We start from the raw sequence: 24,535 nt of genomic DNA on the forward strand, positions 1-24,535 counted from the left end.
GTCTCCACTGAAAACTTACTGGAATTCAAGCTTAAAGACAGACCGGTAAAGCTCCACGACAGTCATTTTGCTCCTAGAGACTAGGGGAAATTTTACCCTAATTACTTCTTAGTAGGATTAAGCACAAATAAATCACTATTAGCTTCTCCAAATACTGCTTACCTTGTGTGAATTTAAAACAGATACTGTATTTTCCCATCCAAAGTCCTGGCTTGATTGCTTACTTTCACACTTAGACCATAACAAAAAAAAAAAAAAATCCAAGTTTATCTGATGGATAAAGCAAATGGTCCAATTAACATCTCGATGACTATATCAAACCAGCTCTAAACACCTCACAGTTTCCCAAGCTAATTACTGCAACTTTCTATGAGACTCCAGAAGGAAAAAAACCAACTCCCCATACCAGTCTTCAGGATATTCTCACAGAAAGAAAGATCTGATGAAAGGTAGAAAACAACTTTTTCCAAGTTTTATAGATGAGCCAATAGTACCTGTGATGCTGCTTTGGCTGAGGGTGATGAAAGATCCAGTGAAGTCCTTTGAGATGCAGAGATAGTGCTAACTTCATGATGAAATGAATTATGGGAGAACCAGATGGAGAGTTGTATAATCAAACTGAGGAGCCAAGAAAAAGCTTGTACATGCTATGCCCAAAGCTGACTCTGTGGGAGCTCTATTTTACACTGCAAAAGTCACATCATCTTAGTCTACAGCAAACGCTTCTCGGAGTGTTGTGGGGGAAACTGTTCATGAGATGCTGCAGTCTTGAGGTCACTCACTGTATAGGTGTAGACATATAGATGACATCCAAGACCAATGCAAAAAAACATTAAATCAAAACATTTTCCAAGGCATTTCAAGTTGAATTAGACCATTCTATAGCCAGAAGTGACTCTATAAACACATAAATAGACCAATTCAGCATTTGTTCACATCCAGCATCCTATTTAACTCAGAAAGACATGAATCTGAGTTGCAGAATAAGGGCTGGGGAAAAAAATGAGCACTTCACATTTTTTTCTGTCTACTTCTGAGCTCTGAACTGTTGCCCTTCTGGACAGCCTGCCCCACACAGCAATCTGACGTGCAGAAGGAAACACGTGGGATGGCCCACTGTGCTCACTGCACTGCAAATCCCAGCTGCTGCTGCAATACCTGAAACAGCTCGGCCAGACACCTCACTTCCAGAAATGAAAATGCCCAGCAAACAGCTGCTCATTTCCAAACAGAACCATAACCTTAGATCTATTGTAGTACATTTAACAGTTGAAAAGAAATAATTTCTTCCCATGTCAGATGCAAACCACTGCATGCTTTTCCAACTGTGGGGATGAGACAAAGTCCCATCTTGCTTTTGATGGGCAGCCCACCAAAGGCAACGAGTGCCATCCCCCAGGCTGCTGAAGGCTACAGTTAGCAAGTCATAGTAATGCAGCTGGGGGCATCACAGGTGTGCCCACACACAGGCAGCGCTCCGCCTTGGCCCTCCGCCAGCACTGCTTCCATCTCTGGTCACACAAACTCCACTTGGAGCCATTTCACCTCTCCTTTTGCCAGTATCCAGACTCCACTAAGTATTTTTCAATGGCATCATCAGCTCCAGTCCATCAGTGCCAGTATGGCGCAAAGCACGGGAACACACACAGCAGACCTGCCTCACTCTTGGTAGCTCCTTCAGGCTGTAAAAAGGAAGCAAAATCCTGTGGCTCCTCATCCAAGTCAGTCACTCAGCCAGCTACAGGACCCGTTGTGACATCCCAACACTCGTAACATGTTTAATGTCATTCCTGAACACAACAAAAAAAAGACAACGCCCGCCCCAGCAAGCTCCAGACAAGAGATGCTGAGATGCTCTGCTGGGGGCCGACCCAACAAGCTGTAACGATGCTCTCAGTTCCTTCAGACCCAGCAGCAGCTTGAGGACCCTGCTGGCAGCAGGACCCTGCTTGGCGATTTCCATACAGCAACAGCAAGGGAAGTTTTATACCTCGAGAGGATTTGGTGGGGTTTTCTTCCCCTTCCCCAGCAAATCACCCTGATCCAGGGGCCAAGACACCCAAATGTCAATCTGGCACACCGGGTTAGTTCAGGTTTTTCTGGTCCTCCAGAATCAAGGCGGGTATTTTCTGCTTCTGGCACAATTATATTTGAAGGAGCTAAGGAGAGGGATATGGAAGTTTGCCCCCTGGGAACTGACCTTCCCAAAAGGCCCCATTCATCAGCGTGAGTGCCCAGTGCCATGAGGGACATCAGGAGCACCCGTGCAAGGCTGGCACATGTGACATGGGACCCACAGAAGACCGTCCCCATCTGGAGCAGCAGCACCAGAGCAGAGACACACCCAGCAGCCTGAAGGAGCAATCCATCACTCTGAGTGCCCTTGTGAGATTTGTGATGCACGCAGATTGCTTTCTGAGGTAAAACAAAGATTTCACTGGGAAACTTTTCAGATGATATGCAGATGGCCAGCAGATGGCTAAATCCCTCTCCCAGAAGAAAAAGGAAGCTTTAATCATTTCTGCAAGATTTTTCAGTGAAATGAAAAAAAATATTACAATTGTTGCATGGTATATACACACTTAACGTCTATCCAGGAAATCCTTAGAGACTAAATCATCATCTGAAATACGGGACTCCTGAAATGGCTGCAGTGGTGTCATAACACAATTCACATGTGGCATTCCTTTAATACACATAAAGGCAGGGAAAAACAAAAACACAGCCTTCCTCGTGATCCAGTTCAGGCCCCTGTGGAAATCAGTGGAAATCTTCTATTGACTTTAATAGACTTTAATAAACACCTTCATCGCTCACTCTCTACGATCAGGTGGATTTAGCTAATAACAGTGTTCTTGTGGCATCCTTGCTGGTTTTGGCAGGTTCTTAAGCTAAATATCTTTCATGATCTCATATGGGCTCCCCTTCACTCCACATAGCTGCCTCAAATTGGTAAACAACATTATTAGGTAATTTATAACAGTAATAGCCAGCAATCAACTATGAGAATATACATTCTCACTCTTCCTTGTGTTCCATAACAAACAACTGTGACATTTTGGAAGGAAAAAAAAATCAATTCATTAAAGGCTAATGATGTTTCAACTTATTGGTGAAAGACAGCAATTCTTTAAGTCTTCTAGAATGGAAACTGTAGCAGATGCATTTAAAGTAATTCAGCAGCCTGGGGTCCTGTGATTCAGTTTGTAATAATTTCTCCATTTAGGAGCCAAATATTCAGAGCACTATGTCAGCATACCAGACAGTCTGCTTCCCTTTATCCTCTCCAGACTGCTCAGCATCCCTCCATCACTACTGCTTTCTTCTGAGTGCAAAGGCTCGGTCAGAGATGTCGTTCTGTATCTACAAAAGGGCATCTCAGCAGCAGGTCAGACAACACCACAGGCAAAGGCATTGACTGCCAAAAAGGGCCAAAAGGAGTTTGTATCCCATTATTCATAAAATACACATAGGAAGCAAGTTTCAAAGGGGAGGAAAAACAGGACCACCGGGTGTGTGTTCTGAGTGGAAATCAAGTGAATCATGCAAAGCAGAAACCTGCAATAAGCACCAGCTCAAGACAAAACCCTGGCGTCAGCCTGATTACTGAGCATTTAAGGTGCTTCCAACATCTGCAATAGTCAACTGAGATGCTGTGCAGTTTACTTCTAAAATGCTGCTGTTCCATCAGGGAAAAGGAACACATGCCTATGGATGTGGCTCAGTTAATGTTCCCTTTGGGAAATGATTTCTCAGCTGATGAAACCAAAAGCAGAGGAGTAACATGTCTGCTGAAAAGCGTCCCCGGACTCTACAGATGGAACAAAAAGTAAAAGCTTTGCTATAGACTTTCTAAATGTTCTAAAGAGTTTAATCCCTCTACGATGGAATTTCAGGGAATTGGACAAGCAGGAGGGATGTCAGTCCCCATCCAGTCGAAAGGATGCTGCAAAACCTTACACCCTTTCTTTTTCCATCCTATTAAATTCTAGAAGTATTTGTCCACAGGAGGTTTGGTTTTTTTCTTCTCTCAGTCTTTTGTTCGTTTTTGCTTTTGCTAAGCTGGCGTGCAAACTACAAGCACTCGTGAAGGGTTAGTGATTTTAAAAAGGAAAAAAATACTTAATTGTAATTGATACTTCTTACAGTTGTGTGAAGTTGTACAGTGGCAAGCAACGTTACTACAAAAACTACTGAGGCTTTGCAGTGTACATTTGCATTTGATTTATCTTAATGAAAAAGCCCCAGAGGCTAAAAACCACAATTAGCTTCTAAGAAGCTTCATATCAAGAAGCACTGTCACGGGAACAAGCTCAGTCATGAATCACAGTCACAGCAGAACACTCATGCACCCGCCCTTGGTGCCACGGTCCCCGGGGCTCCGTACGCCTCCCAGTCCCCATCACACAGAGCATCCCACCAGGCAAAAAATAACGAGCAGGACCCAGCAAGACTGTGTGGCAGATCAGTTGCTGTTTAAACGTCACGGAGACTTGTGCATCTAGCTCAGATAAATGGCAAAATCGGTACAGCCTGTACTCTCTTAGTGCTGCTGACTCGCCAGCGGAGGGAAAACAGCAGCAGGAGCGGCCGTGATTGAAAGAGAATCGGGCTCTCACTGGTGACAGTACCAAAAACTTCAAAAGAAAAGTAATCTGAAAGACATTTGAGGAAATAGGTGATTACTTTTCTTGGCCAAGTCAGAGACCTGTCTAAAGACCAGGAGTACAATCCTTCATCATTAATTTCATTTTACCACCAGGGTCAACCACCTGCAGGGGCAGGCTGCCCGAGGCAATGGCGCCTGTTCCCAGCCTGGGGCAGCCCAACCGCACCAAAGGCAGGGGCTGGAGGAAACCACTGAAGGCGTTAAAGTGAAATTGGACATTGCATTAAACGAGAACTTCTCCCGGTGTGGAAAAGCATCAGTCAGGTCTGGTTTAGCATTACTTAATTACGGGGGGTGGGGGGTGGGGGGTGTGTCCTGATCTACTTCAAACCCCCTGTTAAATTAATAGTTAGAGATAGCTACATGTGAGGAAAAGATACTAACTAGAGCAGACTCTGGCATTTCCCAGTTCTCGGCCAGTATTTGGGGGACAGTGGGGCAGGGGGAAGCTGTAATCAGCGTCAGTTCCTAGCTTATGAAAGAGAGCACACGCTACCTCTCCGCATTCCTCTGACACACCGTGTGCACTCTCCCAGACTGGATCTCATTTATGCACAGCTGGAAATCTCACTTTTATTTCTGCCTTTCAAAATGAGCCCGCCAACAGGATTAAGAAAGTGGCTGATGAAGCGAAGGGCTTCATCGGAGCCGTGCCCGGACAGCCCCCGCGCCGCGCCAGCCAGGGGGGCTGGGTGCAAGAGCGAAGGTAAGTGCACCACCCGCTCACCCACACAGGACCTGCTGAGCTTCACAAAGCCCAGTATGAAATCTGCCTTCGTGCCCGCCTGGCACTCTCGCCCCCTCCCCGCGAAGGTCTCCGCTCGCAGCACGGCGCCCGGGACCCCGCGGCTCCCGCCTCACCCCTCCCTGGCACATCTGCTGCGCCGCCCCACGGGGGGAAAGCTGGACTCTGTCACTGCCATATGACTCACCACGCCAGATGTGTGCCACCCGTGAGCTGGTGCTTGGGGTGTCGGTGCTGGGGAGGGGGCACTCGCAAGCCTCAATACCGGCAGGTGCTGGGCTCTCCTCGGTGGGATCGTTCTTCGTTCACCAGCTCCAGCTAAAACCCCGGTGAGGTAATCACAGCGGGACTGACCACCCATATCCAGGGAAACAAGATGATTGACCTCAGGCTAGACTGAATACTGAATTAATTGTGTGTAGATTAAAAATAAAAAGACAAGAGAAAACAGCTTAAGAATTAGTAGTAAATGATTTAGTGAAACTCTCAGTAACAGTTGTGATCTCTTGCCAATGAAAAGCAAGCAAGCAATAAGGCCAAGTGTTTTAACAGAATCATTCAGGTTGGAAGACACTTAAGATCATCAAGTCCAACCATAAACTTAACGGCCAAGCCCACCACTAAACTGTGTCCCCAAGCACTACATCTATGGTCTTCTCAACACCCCCAGGGACAGGACTCAACTGTCTCCCCAGGCAGCCTGTGCCAGTGCTTGGCCACCCTTTTAGAGAAGAACTTTTTCCTTGTGCCCGATCTGAACCTCCCTGGTGCAGCTTGAGGCTGTTTCCTCTTGTCCTGTCGCCTGTTACCTGGGAGCAGAGACCGACCCCCCTGCCCACAGCCCTTGCCAGGCACCTGTGGGGAGCAACAAGGTCCCCCCTGAGCCCCCCCAGCTGCCCCCCATCAGCCTTGTGCCTCAGACCCTTCCCCAGCCCCCTGCCCAGCTCTGAACATGCTCCAGCCCCTCAGCATCCCCCCTGCAGCGAGGGGCCCAATCCCGCACACAGGGTTCCAGATGCGGCTGCACCAGTGCGAGCACAGGGGGACGGTCACTGCCCTGGCCTTGCTGGCCACACTTTCAGATACAAGCCAGGATGTTGCTGGCCACCTTGGCACACTTTTCCTTCAATACAGGTCAGACACCTGTTGAGACATCAGCAGGGAGCCAGGACATGAAACAACAATTTAACATCTTTTAAAGGAATTCTGCTGCTGCTACACCTGATGTCATGTTTCAAAGTCTTCCACCGATTCTGAAAGGCTTCAGAAACAGAAGCGAAACCTGCACACTTTACTGTAAAGGGTATTCAAAACTGCCCTTGGGGAAGAGTTCAAACTGAAGCAACACATGAATTTCACCAAAGCACAGCGCATACCATAGCAAGGGGTAAGATGACCCCATCCAGCAAAAGGCTGCTAAGCTGTACCTAAACAACAGCTACATGGTGCACAACAACAGCTGAACAAAAATCTCAAATGCCATCTTGCATTAGTGCTGCCAGTTCAGAGCCACGCTGTTGACAGGTACTGGGCATTGCTTCTCTTCTCCAGGCAGCACTAAACCACAACTGCACTGCAGGGAGCTGGAGGAACAGAAATTCTGCCAGTGTTTTTATTATTGTCTGTGTTTGATCTACTCCTCTCCAACCAATGAAACACATCTAGCAGAATATATCCCAAATACATTTTATCAACTCAAGCCATGTTTCAATTCAAATTGCCACTCTGTCAGCTTGCTCTGTATTTTCGGCAGCAAATCAGATTTTCATGAGTGTGATTAACAAAAATGCTGTGCTAGAACCTCATTAGGGACTTCTCTTCCTTCTTGCAGTGATGCTTTGTTTCAGACCCGGTCTGGGGTCCACTGAAAAGGACAGTGGCAAGAGAGGACTTCCATGACAAAGGGAGATAAAAATCTGTGTAGGCAGAGGGCAAGAGTGTTTTTCTGTAAGTTTCAGCCCTTCAAATATTGAAATAACCTGAGGAGCAGATTTTCCCAGCTCAGCTATGTGATGCAGGCTAGCCACAGCACTGGCTCTCACCTTGAGAAAACCCCATGCAGATACATTAGATATTTTCAGTAGCTTAAAGATCACACAAAATCCATGGCAAAACCCAAAGCATCTCACAATACAAAACAAGTCAGGCCACAGTCAGATCTTTAATAAAAGCACTTTAAGTGACAAACAAGATACAGCAGACATGACGACTGAAAAATCAAGTTGGGGGTAGAAGTGTGCTGCTGGTGTTTTCAGAGGATCAAACAAGGTCCCTAAACCTAACCAACATCCCCTCAGTGGCTTCCCAGCTGTTCACAACACACTAGAAGGCTGCTAAAAGAGTCACTCTTGCCTCACCCCTCCTTGGTGTGGAAGAAGCACAGAATATTCTTTGTTCTAACCAAAACCAATGGAGTAAATTCACCCAGAAAAAGACTCCAGCTCCAAGTCTCCAAGGAGATTAAGTTGATTCTACAGAAAGGAGACCGAGCTACCTATACTCCTCCATACTTCCTCCAGTTTTGCAACATGCACTTCAGCTAGGGAACCTCTGGGGAGAGAAGCCTGACACTGCTAGCCTCCTAATAGGATTCATCTAATTTGAGCAGGGCATGGCATTAAGCATCTCCCTGTAGAAACCTTTTCCCATTTTATTGGTTAGTCTGTTCAAAAAGGCTGTCAGTCACATATTTGAAAATGCTTAGTCTTGTCATTTAGCAGTCTTCTGCCCTGCTCCCCGATTGGGACATTCGGAGCCAGTACAAGGTGTGTAGGATCCTTTCCACCATGGCATTAGCTAAGTAGCCAATCCCAAGAGTCAGTGATCCTCTTTCACTAACAAATAAGGCCCTGAAGCTCCCTCTGTAAGGGGAGGGGTTCTGCAGCACTGAGAGGGGTACAGCAAAGGGCCTGTTCTCGGACGCCCAGCACACACAAGAGCTTTGGAAGGTTGTATCCCTGCACTTTGGTCTTTGGGTAGTGCCACCTGCTCAGTATCTGTAGTGGTCTGGCTTGAATGGCCCATCTCTTGATAAGCCTAGGTATTTGGCCTGCTTGTCACTCAGCTTCGTCAGCTTCACACACAGTTTATCCAGATGAGCAGCAGCCACGGCTTCATCCAACTAGAAAACAAAATATTGAGACAGGAACATTAGCAGAACAGAATCCTATTAGTTCAGCAAGTCATGGTCAATAGCGAGAAATAAGTATGTGAAAACCAAGAGCAGCCCTAAGGAAAGCTTAGGCTGACACAGACGAACAGACCGACCGCTCTTTTCCTGCCAGCATCCCTCACTTGCTTGGGCACATCAGCATCTGCTTTGAGCACAGAATTATGTTCAGATGGAAAAGCCCATACTTTTGAGGGAGTCAAGTCTAGCTTAATGAGACAGACAACTTTACATAATCAAGCTCATTTCAATCTCATTTACACATTCACATCCATCCAACAAGAATGGAGATCAAACTATTCAGAGATAATATCCAGTGTAGTAGAATGGTAAAGCCTAGTCATTTTTCCACTACAAAAGACACCTGGACATACTAGACTATAATCTTACAATTTCAGGTAAGTTCTAATACTGGGGGGAAAAAATGCATCTCTTTTCCAGATATCCTATCTTAGGGGTACATGTATGAAGAATCAGTAAATCAGCAAGAACACTAGTATCTATTCGCACTGTCATGAAGAATAAAGACAAGGTGGGCTGCAGGGACACCAGCTCAGAAATGTTGATATACTCGCTTTATCCCAGAGATGTCAGGCAGACATGCAAACTCAAGGGATTGAAAGAAGTGTGAAGTTACAAGACAGTTAAGTGCTACAAGAGATAGGTACAGAAAAGTCAGAACACGAACAGTAAAATGGCAAACTAGCTGCTATGTCAGAGGGGAACGTGCAGCCATACAGGCTATTCAAAGATAGAAAGGACACCAGCAAGAAGGGATTGGGTGCTCCCAAGTTACAACAGAACAACAAGCGTGACCACCATTTGTAATTACTGCAAAATACAAGTAATCCTTGCTAAGGAAACAGATACAAGGTAAATCTAAATTCCAGCAGCATGGGAAAGACTGGCAATATTTCCCCATAGTAAATCAATAGATGTGAAAGGTTGCATGTTTGAAGGGCAATAAATCAACAAAATATTCAAGGGCCAGATCTTCAGCTTGTGTGAATCAGCGCATCCTAAATGATTCAATAATTAGTGCTAGATTTCCTACTCAAAGGGAGCGTGGTAAGAACTACTCTGAAGTAATCCCACTGTAACGAGCCAGGTAAAAGCTACATCTACACAGCGCATAAGTCACCACAGCTCAGCCTGCTCACAGTAAGTAACATGGAACTGCCAACATCTTGTGAGAGCCAACACAGCCAGAGATGTACAAGACAAAATTAAAAACATAAGATGAAGTGGTTTGAAGAATGTGGAAGTGAACCATGAAAGCTACTAAATGCTACGTAAGTGTCAGAAAAATCATGAAAGAAAAGCTAACTGGAAGGACTGTGTTTCAAAGGGAAACAAGTATTTAAGCTTAGTAGATCCTGACAGAAAAAACCCAGGAGGGTTAAAAATTGAATATGTATCTGGTTGACTAGACTGACACGTGAAGATCTGATAGCTGTGTTTCCAGCAAGTTTAAGACAGATTGCACCCATGTAGAAGAATGGCTGCAGAAGCGTGGCCACAGAATCCCTAAAGATCTGCACAATCCAGGCCTGGAATTAGAATTGTGCTGAAGTTTGTTGTGCTGAAGTTAACAGAAAGTGGCCTTGATCTATTCTTGAATCCTGAGACCAAGTAACTTGTTGTGCTAACAGGCTGTGGCTGTAACAAGCTGCAGCTGTTAGGGAAGACAGGTGCAAGGCCAAGGGAGATAGGGAGCGGAATGGGAATAAAGGGAGTAACAAACCGCAAGGCTAAAACATAGCTAACTCAAGTAGCTGCATGGACAGAATGCTTGTTCTAATCATGATAATTAGTGGTGTGAGAGCAGCGTGTGCTTAGGGGCTAATAACCAATTATATGTTTGCTTTGGGAACATGCTTGTGTATCGAGTCTATATAAGAAGTGTTAGAAGCTAATAAGGATGAGCAAGATACATAACTCATATTGAGTAATTTCTTGACTCCAGCGGACCCCTCTCCCAACACACCCACTTGAAAAGGAGCAGAGTCCGACACTTCCCAAATCAGGTTCTCAACTGCAGCACAGATGTTTCACAACTGCTTCACCTTGGGAACTTCAAGATTTAGATAAAAAGGTACGTAAATTTAGATGAAGGTAAGCTGACATTCTTACCTTAAAATCAGATAGCCGAGTATAAGGATGGACAGATTTAGTCCAAACATGGACACAACAATTTGCCCAGATTTCTGGGAACACACATTGCAGAAACATGTGCATGTTTGTAATAGCTGATCATCAAAGTGATATCCTTGCAGTCAAAGAAAGTGCAATGTAAGGTACTTGGTAATTCTTCAATTCTTCATTTGTACCTCAAAGCTACTACACAGAAAACGGAAAGGTACTAGCCAGAAAATTACCAGAGAAAGCTCCTCTGCCCATATTTTGTTAGTTCTGACAAGGCAACTGCTTTATTCTTTGAAATTTTCTATGGAGCACAGATGGCAAAAAAAGCATTTTGTCACAGTATATGAACCTGAAGGGACCACTGCCATATGCTCCACTAACATGCAACTCCATTTGTAACTAACTGACCTGGGTATTACTTCTCATTTCCAGATCAAGTGTCCTTACTAAAAGTTGTTATTTAGGAAGAGGATGAAGCTACATTTTATTAGCAACATTGGACTATCATTTTGGAGATAATTGTCAACAAAACTTTTCCTTTGAAGATGACTGTGTGTCAGCTTGCTGATCAACTCCTACGTTGTATTTCTGGTGTGCTTTGCTTGATCATTAACAGATGGTTTTGGAATCTTAAGTCCTTCAGCAAACACTTCATAAAGAGCCCAGACATACACATTTTACTTCCCAACGAAAATATTTCCACATTTAGTCTCACACCTGGTTGCACTCCAAAGGCAGTGGGATTTAAGTCCAGCATCCTTTTCAATGACCGTATCTCAAATTCTCAGGCTTGTTTTGGAAAACTAAACCAGGTTAGTTTTTTAAAAGGCAGCTGCGAGTTGTGACATGATCCAGATTTTTCCAAGAACAAAGAATGCAGAGACAAGTTTAAAGGGAAACCTGAGGGAACTGTCATTAGTATTTAATGATCTATTAGGACCAGTTTGTGATAAGCTCTGCCTAGGTGCAAATGGGACCCAGATGATCAACCACAGTAAAGCGGTTCCTAGATTCACTCCACACTCAACTCTGCCCCTCAACTTGAGGCTGCTGGACAGGCATGTGAAGCTTGCTGTGAAGCTGACGTTCAGCAGAAGGAACAAGTTGGTTGGGAGAAGCTCCCCGAATACCTTGAGGCAGTACAGGGTTTCCCACCACCTTAGGGAAGAGCCCCAGATCAAGCTATAAGGTAACTGGACACTCCTATCACAGGACAGACAAGTCCCAGTTCTCCCACAACAGATTAACCCCAAGAAACAGCCCACTTTGACTCAGCATCACCAAGCCAAGCATTCAGAGGGACAGAAGCTCCCTGCAACAACAACATTCAGTAGCAAAATTAACTCAGGCACCAATAAAACAAATCTACACGATCACACCTGAAGCTGGATTCCTTAAAAGCTTGCATCTTCCTGCTGCTCTAGCTCACCTTCTTCGGCAGGAAATGGACTCCGACAGCATATTTGTCACTATGGGTCCACAGCTCGATCTGCGCCAGCACCTGGTTGGTGAAGGAGTTGCTCATGACGAAGCTAGGGTGACCCATGGCACAGCCCAAGTTGACCAGTCGGCCTTCTGCTAGCAATATAATGTGACGACCGTTGCGCAGGGTATAGCGATCCACCTGGGTGGGAAAAAAGCAAGAGCGGTGCAATGCCAGGATGAAAAGAGCATTTTAAATCATGCAAAGCTTTGTGGGCTTTCCTCCCACATCAACAATTCAGCAAAGGGCTTGCCACACAGACTTTGATTACAACTGAGACACCCCTCCCTCAATTCCCAGCCAGTGTTTGCAAATCCTGTAGCTATTCTGGGCTTCACACAACATAAATCTTAGCATCTGTTTCATATTTAACCAGCTATCCAGTTCTTCTGGCTTTCCCATATGCATGTCGTCTCAGATAGCTGTGGTGGGGCACATGCTGCTAGCAGTAAAATGCGTTCAATATATGCCTAATTGAAACTGGTGGGGAGAGACAGGAGAGAAGAAACACCTCTGCATGCAACCGCCCAGAGCCTTTGCATCTAATGGGTAAGAGCCAGAGTCCTCAGCCTGCTGAAACTGCTCCCCTGTAACTCTTCCCACTTCGTAAGGCCAACGCTTTACAGTATAATAAACAGCTGTCCCAGCTTCTGGCATATTCTTCTTTGCTCTCAGGGGACCAAAGGCACGGTCCTCCACTCGGGCTGACTACCAAGCTATGCTGGGGACAACAGGACTCTGCACACAAGATCAAGTCTCAGGTGAGCTAAGGAGACAGGCCTTCTTCTGTGTGAGAGTCCCACACAGCTCAGGAGATATTGTCACTTAACATGTGCCTCAGCTGTCTGGGCCAGATTGGGATCCTGCAGTGTTAAAGTTAACTCTGCTTCTCCTTTCCAGTCCCCACTAGCTCTTCTTTCCCCTGCTTTCACCCATGCAGGAGGTTACAATACTGAAACCCAGAATGAAATGACAATACACCCTAGGAGTTACAAGAATATTCAGTGTCCACTGGTATTTATGGCTCGTGTCACACCAAGCACAGGGGAGCAAAGCAAACCTTTGGTAAGACTTAAGATAATCAACGACCAACTCTGACAAAGGTTAATGCTTTCAACCATTTACCTTATGCTGTCATAGCACAGCAACTGTGAAAGACCTACAAGGGTCCCTCCCCACAGCTGTATTTATACTTTTAGTCTCAAAAGTTTTTTTAATATGAAGTCAATATTAATATGAAGTAAAACACACTTCATTTACTGTTTTATTCTTAAAGCTTTGGCCTGTAAGTTAAAAGCTACAGGGGATGAAGCTTTAATTCTAACACCAGCACCTCCTAACAAAACATCTTAGTGCAAGTCCTTAGCAGAGATTTAACAAGTAAACCAACACAAACCATTTCATTAAGAACAGGTATTTGCCTTAAGAGAAGGTCTGTGCCTCCACCTGCCTTCTCCAGCTATGCTTCAATCACAGCACTATTTTCTACTTCTTGGGTTCATACAACAGATTGTGTTTTCATATGCAGACAGTAACCACCTCAAACAGAAGCCCTAAATAACATTCTTAATATCTCCTAAGAGCAGTACAGCAAGGGAGGGTTAATAAGAATGCTCTCCACTGAGCAGCTGCAATATTTCTTATGGACGCGATCTCCATTGTGGACCACCAGTGGCAGTGCTCTCAGTCCCGCAAAAATATCATATGGGCTATCTTAAGATTGTGGAAGCAAAGAAAGAAAGAAGAAAGCAGCCAAAAAGCAGAACACTACTTATAGAATATTATATTTACAGATTAAAACTACTACAAGGTAGCAGTTAAGTAGCATTTCAGTTCTGAAGTCTGAATTGGGTGGTTTAGGTGTCAAAATATTATATCCATACAATATCCACACAATTTGCACATGCACAGCTGCTGGCTTGTGCATAGAACCGCATATGTTTGGCAATCTGCTGACGAGTCATTCAGTGTACAGGGTAATGTAGAAAATGCAGATTAATGTCTTTGCACAGAAAAGTAGAAGAGGCACCAGCAGAGGCTTAAGTCAGCACCATGGAAACACATTTCATCTACAGGTACATAAACGGGCTGATTCATAAATCAAGAAATTGCTACAGAAGTAGAATTCAAGTTATCCAAGTATTAAGTTCATCTCCACACTTATACAAATGCCTCATCCCTTTCCCCATCAGCATTTAGCTTGCTCTGCACTTTCTGGCTGTTTTACACTTCCCTCCACACCTTGCTACACAAATAATTTGTTTTCACAACCAAAGCCCATTGATCCCACCCTGACCTTTTCTTCCCCTCTAGGGCTGAGCTTGTGCTATACATCAGTCTCTCTAACACCAGAACACAGGTAAGCAGGACTGCAGTGCAAACCCATATTCAAAACAACCTGCCAGCATTTCAGTAAAACTTATTTCCTCCTTAACTGTACTTGGAAAGCAACAGATGAGTGAGAATGGCACAGTAAGATGTTTCCTTTCCCAAGTATTAAACATTACTTACACCAGCTCACCACTTGTAAATGGAGACCATATGGTACTGAAAACTACCATGTTGGACACTTACACAGTTACTCGGTACCTCTAGCTGAAGCCTAGCACTTCTCAGCTCTGGTATTAATCCTCTGAGCAAGAGACAGATGTCTTCATAGGAGGTTAGAGTTTTGTTCCTGTACTATATTCTGCCCCCTCCTACAGGATATAGAAAAAAAAGCTGCCAGGTCTTAGCAAAAATTTTAATATTTTTAGTACTTGATATTACAAAACATAGGATACCACACCCACAACACTGATGTGAAAAAACTGTGTTCCACTAAAGGTAAGTGCAAGATTTCACACCTTTAAAACACAGCACTGACCTCCCCTGGAGGCCCCCACAAGACAAGATGACAACCTAAGTGTCCCTTCAATGAATCTGAGAAAGGAGTAACAGCCTAAGTGGCACACCAGCTGTTTCCTTCCCAGATTTCAGTATAAGAACAACTCTATCAATTATTGTAATGACTCATCACCACTGCCCAGAGAAAGGTCTTAGCACATGCAGACAAATGCCCATGCAGGTGGTGGAAGCTGCAGAATACCTCCTGGGAGCTTGCTTCTAAACCTAGTTATTGCCTAACTCTTCCAGAACACGCATTTGCAGAAAACATCTACTCAATCCTTTTTAATTTGTTTCAAGCATGGAATTTGGGGCTCTAAAGTCACATTTTGCTGCCCAGTCCCTGCCTCTCCACCTTCTGAAACAAGTGAGCTTTTATGATATGTATTAGTCCACTCCTGCTCAACTGCCCAGCATCCATAGCTACTAGGCACAGAGAATGAAAATAATGAAGCTTTTACACACAACTTGTTCACATCACACCTGCTCAGCAGGTACTTCTTTAACTCATCATGCAGGTCTGAAGTGTTCAGTGACAAGAAATTGAAGCAGACACAAAATGGAGCAGAGGGGTATACCACTAGCACAGTGTAGCTACCTACAGCATCAAGTACACCCCTAAGAATCCAACTGGAGATTCAAACGCTGCTTCAGATTCACTGCTAGAAGTCAACAAAACTCAAGAACTAACCTGAGTCACAGACCAGCTTTTATTTGGCTTAGCAATGTACACATCCATAAGCCATACTCACTTCAGTAAAGCTTTGAACATGTTGCATGGCCATGTAAGATCAGATTTACCTCCAGGCACAACCCAGCTCCAGTGGCAACCAGTAGGTGGGTAAGGAAAAGTACCAGAACAGCCCCTGGGTGAAGTGCTATTTCCACCAGCAAATCCTCTTAGCTTCAGCTAACTGTGCATCAGGCTGAGACAGAGGTAGTCCACTCTGGGCTGTCAGACACCTTTTACAAACTTTAGCTAATGACTTCCAGGCAAACACACTCGCGGCACCTACATCACGCTGAGCAGCTATTTTCACAGCTTTTGCTCTGTGAGCTGGTATCTCCTTTGCATCACTCTGAACATCCTGCTTGTGACACCAGCAGTTTATATAATAGATCAGAGAGTTCAGGTCAGAAGGTAGGTAGGTCTTCAGCATTAAACCATATGGATAACCTTGACCCCAATTCCACCCTTTTTGAAAGGTAATACACTAGTTTTAATCATAAACTTGTTAAGAGTTTTCATACCTTGGATTAGACTACATCTCGTTGTGCCCATTACATCTGTGACAGACAGGCACATTCAATATGAAGGTAAATGAAGAAAAAGGGACTACTCTGCCAACAGTGACAATTTTTCATATGGACTTTTAAGAGCCACATTGAATGGCCACGTGCAGGTAGTTTGCATGTTACCATATTAACATCCAATTTAGCCTTCAAAAACATTTACTTTTTGAGCAGTCCAGTTTTAGTTTTAAAATCCAAGCTACCAGCAAGCAAGCAGCTAGCTACAGGCTCCTCTAGGACAAGAGCTGCTGAGTAAAGTCAGCTCCACCCTAAGGTCATGGGCAAGAGCAGACTTGAATGTAGTGAGAACTTGAGGGTATAACTTCATAACTAGCTGAGCCCACATAGTGTCCTAGCAGCAAACAGAATATTGAAAATACTCTCACAACTGCTTAGGAAGAGTTTGATGTGGGTGGCCAATAAGCCACAGGGAGTTATGAAAATTGGAAGACCAGACTGAGATCTAAGATGTATGCTTGGGTGTGGTGTTTTTAAAAAAGTAGAAAACCTGTCCCAGAATCCTGCTGCTGGTAAGCACGCTCCCTCTTGAAAAGGTAACTGGAAGCCCCATGCCAAGTCAGACAAAGCCTGATTTGCTTTATGTGATGTTCTTCCCCCATTGCTGGTGTTACAAACCAGCTTTAATTCAGTTTCATTTTGTTTCTCTGCTTTTTCTGCTGAAGAGCTGAAGTTTTTAGATCCCTACTTTCCTGTGTACCTACAGCCACAGCTTGACGTAAACACATGGTGGGAATGCAAGCTAAGCAAGGATAACACATCTCGTCTTGTCTGCCCACACAAGACTTCTGGTCTATACAGGTTTCTAAAATGAAGCCACTAAGTCTGGGAAAGAAGTCTCAGCTTGGCAGAGCTCCAGATAGGCTTTCCTGAGGCTTCAGTCTCCAAGTAAAAATAAACATTTTGAAAATAATGAGGTGTGAATTTTTTCAAACCTTGACAAAATACCAAAAGACATTCCCTTGAGATTCACTCTAATCCTGATCCCCTGCACCAGGACCAAGACTGTTCTGGTGCAGAGCAGCACACGAGCAAGCATCTTGCTGAGAGGAAATTCAGATCAGCTGCCAGGCAGCCTATGGGCTCTGTTCTTAAGTTTTATGCAGACTCTAATGGTCTGTTCTGTATTCATCATCCAACTTGCTTTTTGAAATTGAGTTATGGCATTGTTTTCAACTGGGGGCTAACAAAGAAAGCATATTGCCATACCTCCTCACCATACCCCAAATATCAAAGCTGGCTTCCTGTAAGGAATGAACTTGGTGTAATTAATTGTCTACACAACCACCAGTAAGGGGTAGGCTCCTGTTTGCCAAGGAAGTAGGAACAAGAAACACACGGAGAAAGATGCATCCATACCAGGTGCCTCTCAGAGAACACATTGTACACTTGGGTACTGGCTGGAACCGGTTGCTTTAATACGAACACAAGAATACAACATGCAGCTTGTTCCGGGTTAACTGGGGAAGAGCAGAGCAGAATCTCCACTCTGATCAGCCCAGAGCAACACTGGCTTCCCAGAGAGCTAGAAACACAGAGTACCTGAAGAGAAATAACTCCCTTTCTGGAAAGGGACACGGATTAGCTATTGCTTCTTTCTAGCAGGAGAGCTTGTGCAAGGGCTGTCTCACCTGAGGTTTAACATTCACCGCCTCTACTGCATTTTCATTCAGCCACTTTGCATCAACTTCCACATCAAAATGACCAATATTACACACTATGGCATCATCCTTCATCTGCTCAAAGTGCCTGCAAAAAGAAAAAAAAAAAGCATATCAGAAGTTAACGCACAAAATTTTTTTTCTTCAGCACCAGAAGATTCTCTGGTCCATAGCCCTGCTCAAGGAGAAATGAAAAGTGCCTGGCTCACCGACTGCATTTGACTCTCACAAGATGTGTGGGTCTGGTAATCTTCCAGGCACGTGAAGTCTACTGGAAAATAACCTCTCAAGCTTCTAGAGGAAGGACACTTCCCAAGGAACATAAAGAGGTTATTGGAGAGGAAATATCTTCCCAGTATGGAAAGTAAAGCTATTTTGTTTAATTGATTAAAAATGAAATATCTGCAGTTATTCTCTGCCCTAAACAAAAGAAATTTTTCTTCATGATTTTAAAGTTTTCAGCAGTTCTACATCTCTGGAGACTAATGGCCTTACTTGCTCCCACTTAATCTGATCTTCCACTACGACATGGGGAGTCATAATGGCAAAGACAGGAATCAGTTTGTGAAGAGTGGAGGGGTTATAAATTGAGATCTAAGAAGTGGCAACCAAAAAACCAGCAGGGCAGTTTATTGAGAACAGACTAGTTTCAAGTCTGCTACACGTACTCACAGACAGAATCACTTTCAACCTTCACCTACCTCTTCTGTTCACATTTATCTGCCCTAACACAAATTTAGCCCTGATGCTCTCATTCTCTAAAGTTTATATATCCCTCTACACCTTTTGTTTCTCCATCATCAGACACTAAGGCAGGAGCAATTGCAATGTGCCAACACCCAACAGAACTGAAAGGCCAAAGCCCCATTTTCTCACTAAAATGATGTTAAACCCTGGTGTCCAGAATTTGTGTGTTAACCCTCACCATACTGCTGACAAGTTATGACTGTATTTAAAAAAAAAAAAAAAAAAAAAGGTAACTGTACAGGGATGCTTTCACTAAAGCAAGTGGCTAGACCATACCTGCCCTGAACAATGTCAGTGCAGCCAGTGGTGGTAACAAAGATATTGCCTTCTTTACAGGCCTCCTCCATGGTTGTAACTTCATAACCTGAAAAAGAGAAAAAAGTTATTCCTCCATCCAACCACCAGCACTTTATTAGAAATCAGATACAATATTACAAGAAGAAAAGTACAGAGAAAGAATGCATGAGAGAAATCTGTGCCAGCACCTGACCTATGGAGGATGCAAGGTAGTGGGCATACCTGCCTTACTGAATACCAACTTAGCACAAAAATATCTATCCCTCAGCTGTTTCCAATCCATAGATTTACACATTCAACCTCTTCTGTCCATAGGTGTAGTATCTCCCACAGCACTCAGACTGGATTCAGGAGGTCAAGTTTTCAAAGGGAAGTGCACACAACACCTCCAGGTTCTAGTCAGGTATGAATAGAAATGGGATAAACTGGTACTAAGGAGCACAATTACATGAGGCACCCAGATGAGAGAAGGAGCACAGCTGCCAAAGCACACTATGAGCACAGCTGGAAAGGCAGAGCACACGGCATTGCTCTCCAAGAACACCTACTGAAGGCAAGCCTGATGTTTCACTGCAGAGATATTCTCGTGAAGTCACAACCCACACTGGAGGTTAGAGCTGCACAACTTGAAGATAATGAACCCGTTCAAAACCAGGCTTTCAGCACTATGAAATTGGAGCCTTACCCCTCTATGGTCCTATATCCTTGACCCCAAACACATCTTCTAGGTCTATACACTAATAAAATCCTTCACTAACAGGAAAAGAATTCCTGCAGCTGAACTGGAATCACCTTCACCTCAACAGGGACAGGGCTGAAGCCCACTGAAACTTTCTCAGCCAACTACCATGTATTGCTCCACACTGACACACAGAGACCCCCGCCAGATGAATGAATTTCTGCATCTCCTTCAGTTCTCACCTTCCATGGCTGCCTGCAGTGCATTGATGGGATCAATTTCAGATGATGACTCTAGCTCCAAAGCCTCGCAGAGCCTGAGCACAGCCTTTGCCCACATCACCGTAACCTGCCACGACTGCTACTTTTCCAGCAATCATGACATCTGTAGCACGCTTGATGCCATCGATGAGGGACTCTCTGCACCCATACAGGTTATCAAACTTGCTCTGAGGAAGAAAATGGAGCTGTTTCAAACAGATGAAAGTCACTCAAGTAAAATTCCTTAGAGAAACAAAACAGACTTGTATATCAGTACTACAAACCAGGAGACTGACAGCCAGCTAAATACTTTAACCACAGTGAGGGATGGAAAAATAACCTGGTTTGATATTTTTACGTATCCAGTTTCTATCTCTATAGTTTATACTAGATATGGGCTTCAGCACACACCCATGAGAAGTATTTCGTATATATGTTGTGTCTACTGACTAGGGCTTGTACATGTTAAAAGCTTGTTAGAGGTAATCTGAATTTATCAAATAAAAGCACAAACAATTCTTGCATACACAGGTAGGTAGGTCTTAAGTTCCTTAACCAGATGATCACCAGTTCTCTGCTGCTGTTTATCAGACAATGAACTGAGCCAAGTGCCACAGGCAGGCAAGACAGCACCAGAACTGCTGGCCAAATGATTAGCACGCATTCTTATTTTTGCAAGACACATGCACCCTGCAGAAGCAGCAAGTTGCCCACATCAACCATGAGAAATTGGTTCCTGAAGCCCAGGAAGATGAAAATTGCATCTTCCTCCAGGTTGAGTTACACTAACACTGCCAGACCTCACCACTGCTCAGATCTAGAAAAATCCAGCAAGAAGCCATTCACAATACTAGTCACTGCAGCCAAGAACCCCTGGATTTCAGCTCCTAACACCCCATCACACAGCATCCTCTACTGTAACATTTAACATGAGCTTAACAGCCCAATCTCCAAAGCAAAATTCCCCTGCCAAGTCAGATGTTAAACAGTATTCCACTTGAACATCTTCCTAAACTCACAAACACATATTGCTGTACTGATTTTTGGAATGCTCCTTCTTTTTCTCCTTGGGCCCTTTGTTTTGACCAGGAAGATGGGCTGTATAAACAGTTTTGATTATCTGAAGAGTTACAGAAGCCAAGAATCTAAAAAAAATTTAAAAATGAAAAAAAAGTCTGACTACACAAGTTGTGCTATGCTTCCCCAAGGCATGGGTATAAAGAACTCACCATTTACAGCAAAATTCTGGTCTCAAAGCCTGCTCTGTGCTTTCTACAGCTTTAGGTCACCAATCACTCTTGCTTTCACTTAACACAGATAGCACTGTCTGCTATAAGCAATCTTAAGACTGTGTACCTAGATGTGAGTAGGGGCACAAATGGGACCTACCTTGCAGCTATGACTGGTACCATCTAGCTTCTGTAAGGTGATGTTACAGTTTGGTTTCAGCCTATAGCTTACAACAGTAAAATTTGTATAATATAAAATGCAGAAGTCTATGTATAAAAATGTTGCAGCTATGACTCCCAATGCATTATCTCAGCAAGTTACAAGGTAAGCAGCACATTGCTCCCAGCCTCAGAAGGTGGCCAAGGACTAATGTGTAAGAAGTTATACTTCAGCTCCAGACGTTCATGACTCAGTGCCTCTAAGTTATCACAGGCCTATCTGCCATTAATATTTCAGAATATTTGTGTTGCCAGTCCTCCAAATTCCAAAGTTAGTGCCTGTTGGTAATCCTCTTTTCTAGTCCTCCAGCAGATTTTCCTTGCGTTACATGCCTTCTAATGGAGGAAAACAGCATGGTCAGATTTGATTCCTATTCACCAAACCCCACAGTTGCAATTGGAGCCTTTCAGACACCATTGTATTCCCATGCAAGGTAGCAGAGTGCCAGATGCAGATATCTGTACCACCCAAAAACATATTTGGGTGGCAGGAGGGAAGTGCTGACCTGGATGCTGCCTCCCTGTCTCTCCAAGTACTAGGATAGGAACCTAATGCCAACTGAAAATATCAGCCTGGGAGAGCAGAATGTGTCATCTCAGTTGCATGTCATCCTGGAGATCTGTAACTGTGGATTGTACAAATCTTTTACTACATAGATACCAAACAGTACTTGAAAATAAGCACTTGTTTGGCACTAGAATAAAGTGAGGTCAACCCAAGAGGCTTTTTTAGAAACATCTGAATTACCAAATCTATTAAACTAATAGTTACTATAGTTAACTATAGTTAAACTAAAAGTTTTTGCTGTAAAGCTCCACCTAAATAAAATCAGAGCTTATAGTGAAAAGTGAAGGTTTTTCACTTTTTTCACCTTCACCAGGTCCAGTGAAGCTTCTGCTAAGTAATCTATTTTTCCCAGATCTGTGGGGCTGCATGCCCTGTTTTTCCCCTGCAATTTGAGTTCTGGTGGAAGATAGGGAAGAGAGGTTGGTGAAATTAGGTAACTGCGGTGGATTTCCTAGAGCTGGCGATGCACCCAGTGCAGCAGAGGTATTTCCAGCTGGACTGCCTGCAGCCAGGGAAATGGCTGTGCGTTTATGTACAGCAAGGTGAAGATGTCTGTTGTTCATGAATGCATTTGTGGTGGAGCACTGCAGGACCAGTGAGTCCCAGGCATCAGGCAGCCCAGCTGGTGGGGAGCAGCACCTCCTCTCACACTGCCCAACACCAGGGAGAGAGCTGCGCCCATCCAAACCACCTCTTCCCACTCAAAGTTTGCTACTCCCTGTGCGTTACTCCCAGATTTCTGCACAGGAATCATTAGGTTGAAAAAGGTCTTTAAGATCATCGAGTCCAACCATTAAATACAGGCACCCTGTCCTAAACAACAAAGAGAACAGTAGCTTTAATTTATCCACTCAGTAAAACTGAGAAACCTCCCTTCAGTGAAATCTATCTATATTTTTATAGTTTCTAATCATTTACAGAAAGAGAAACAATGTGCTTTGTAGCTGACCGGCTTGAGCTCTCAAACTGGCATGTACAAGCCTCAGGTGAGCCTTTTGCTCTTCCCAGCTCCCAACAAAGCACTAAGGGAGGACCTGCCACTGGCCATATAGTCATCATAATTTCCTGGCAATGGCTAACATTTTTTCCATTGCCACAGAAGAAACCAAACACACATTTCTGCTATGTAAAACTTCTCATTCAATGAAATTTAACTTTATGGATGACAGTAGTTATAAATAAGACTTACAACCCTAGGAATCATCTGGAAATCCAGAGAAGCACATCCCATTCAAAAAGCCCTTATGGGAATGCATCTGGTTATCTTTTAGTCGGGAGGCAAAGAGGAGCACATTTAGCTAAAACCAGACAACACACTTCACAGAAGATCTCTGGTTCTGAGAAGAACTGGATGATGAATAGAAGATATAAATGTGGAAATGCTTCAGAAAGGCACTTCCTGCCTGCTCTTTTTGGGAGGCACGGCTGCCTGGTGTCCTGCAGAGGTAAAAGGTGATGCCTTCAGCGTACCAGCACTGTGCCACGCAGGTGATACAGCAACACCCCAGCTGGGGCCACCACCCTTGTGCCACACTCTGCAAGCACCACCACAGCCATGTGCAGACCCACCAGTCCACAGCCACACTGCAACAGGGCTCCCCGAGCTGTATCCCTTCTGCTTCTACTTCTGTCTTCAAGGTCTCCACTATTCTCACACCTGCACAGCACCTAAGGCAGGCAAACAGGCAGGACAGAGCTGTCACAGGCACCCCCAGCCCAGCACCAGTGCCAGGACTAGAGCAGACATGGGGTCCCAGGGGACATGGGGGGAGCCCCAGGAATACTGACCTGAGCACCCTGGCACAATGAAATTATCCCAGGATTTTAAAACTGATGTGATGGGAAGTTCGAAAGAACAAAAAAAAAAAAAAAAAAGTTTCTTAGTCACTTTCACTGTAATACTGGAAGGGCAGCTCACAGACTAGAGGAATGGGATGTTTATTATTGAGAGAAAAACTATGTAAGCAGAACTATTACATGATTGGAAAGGTAAAAAAATAGTTACTTCCTGCATAAAGCAAAGGAGAATATGGTAATTAATTTAGAGCTATAGGCACTAAATCTTAATTGCCACAGTGGGAGGAGAATGTGCTACAAAGTGCAGGAGGTGTCACTGGGCTACACAGCCTGCTCTGCCCATGGCATTTACAGTTACACAACTATTTATAAGGCTTCATGAATTGTCCCTTTCCAAGGTGCAACTATTTTGTCCACCTGGTAGTGTTGTGGTGCCAATCAACCACAGAAATCTCTGCTGGAGCCAACAGCAACAGTGTCTGCCAGTTGCTTGACATCGTCTGTTCAGAGGAAAGATCAAAACCTCAGTACATCTACTTCTCATCTGACTTCCCACAAGCTCATTAACTTCTACATCTTTAAGATGATGAAGACAATCCATGTTCCTTTGTCTTATAGCAAATTTTAGAATAAAGCAGCTATTTAATTTGCCCTCAGTTCCGATGGTACT

At 44.2% G+C, this 24,535-nt stretch overlaps 1 protein-coding gene across 1 annotated transcript; it reads right to left on the reverse strand.

Annotated features, from left to right (window-relative positions):
- Nucleotides 1–7,556: 7,556 nt before the first annotated feature.
- LOC119154601 (adenosylhomocysteinase-like) lies at nucleotides 7,557–20,258 on the reverse strand. The gene is made up of 5 exons (XM_037402376.1): nucleotides 20,035–20,258; nucleotides 19,093–19,180; nucleotides 18,040–18,157; nucleotides 12,158–12,352; nucleotides 7,557–8,535 (listed from the first exon to the last, which is right to left on the reverse strand). Exons 1-5 carry the CDS (start codon nucleotides 20,129–20,131, stop codon nucleotides 8,404–8,406), a joined length of 630 nt encoding a protein of 209 aa, XP_037258273.1. The 5' UTR covers nucleotides 20,132–20,258; the 3' UTR covers nucleotides 7,557–8,403.
- Between the last annotated feature and the right edge of the window lie 4,277 nt (nucleotides 20,259–24,535).

The sequence above is a fragment of the Falco rusticolus genome, chromosome 10 (assembly GCF_015220075.1).
Source record: "Falco rusticolus isolate bFalRus1 chromosome 10, bFalRus1.pri, whole genome shotgun sequence".
Lineage (NCBI taxonomy): Eukaryota > Metazoa > Chordata > Aves > Falconiformes > Falconidae > Falco > Falco rusticolus.

Excerpts from the sequence above, each read along its gene's own strand:
- LOC119154601 (XM_037402376.1), bottom strand. The coding sequence starts at position 20,131 with ATGTGGGCAAAGGCTGTGCTCAGGCTCTGCGAGGCTTTGGAGCTAGAG. Across the intron at positions 12,353-18,039 it reads CGGTGAATGTTAAACCTCAG|GTGGATCGCTATACCCTGCG; the intron begins GTGAGACAGCCC and ends TTTCCCACCCAG. Across the intron at positions 8,536-12,157 it reads TCCATTTCCTGCCGAAGAAG|TTGGATGAAGCCGTGGCTGC; the intron begins GTGAGCTAGAGC and ends TTTGTTTTCTAG.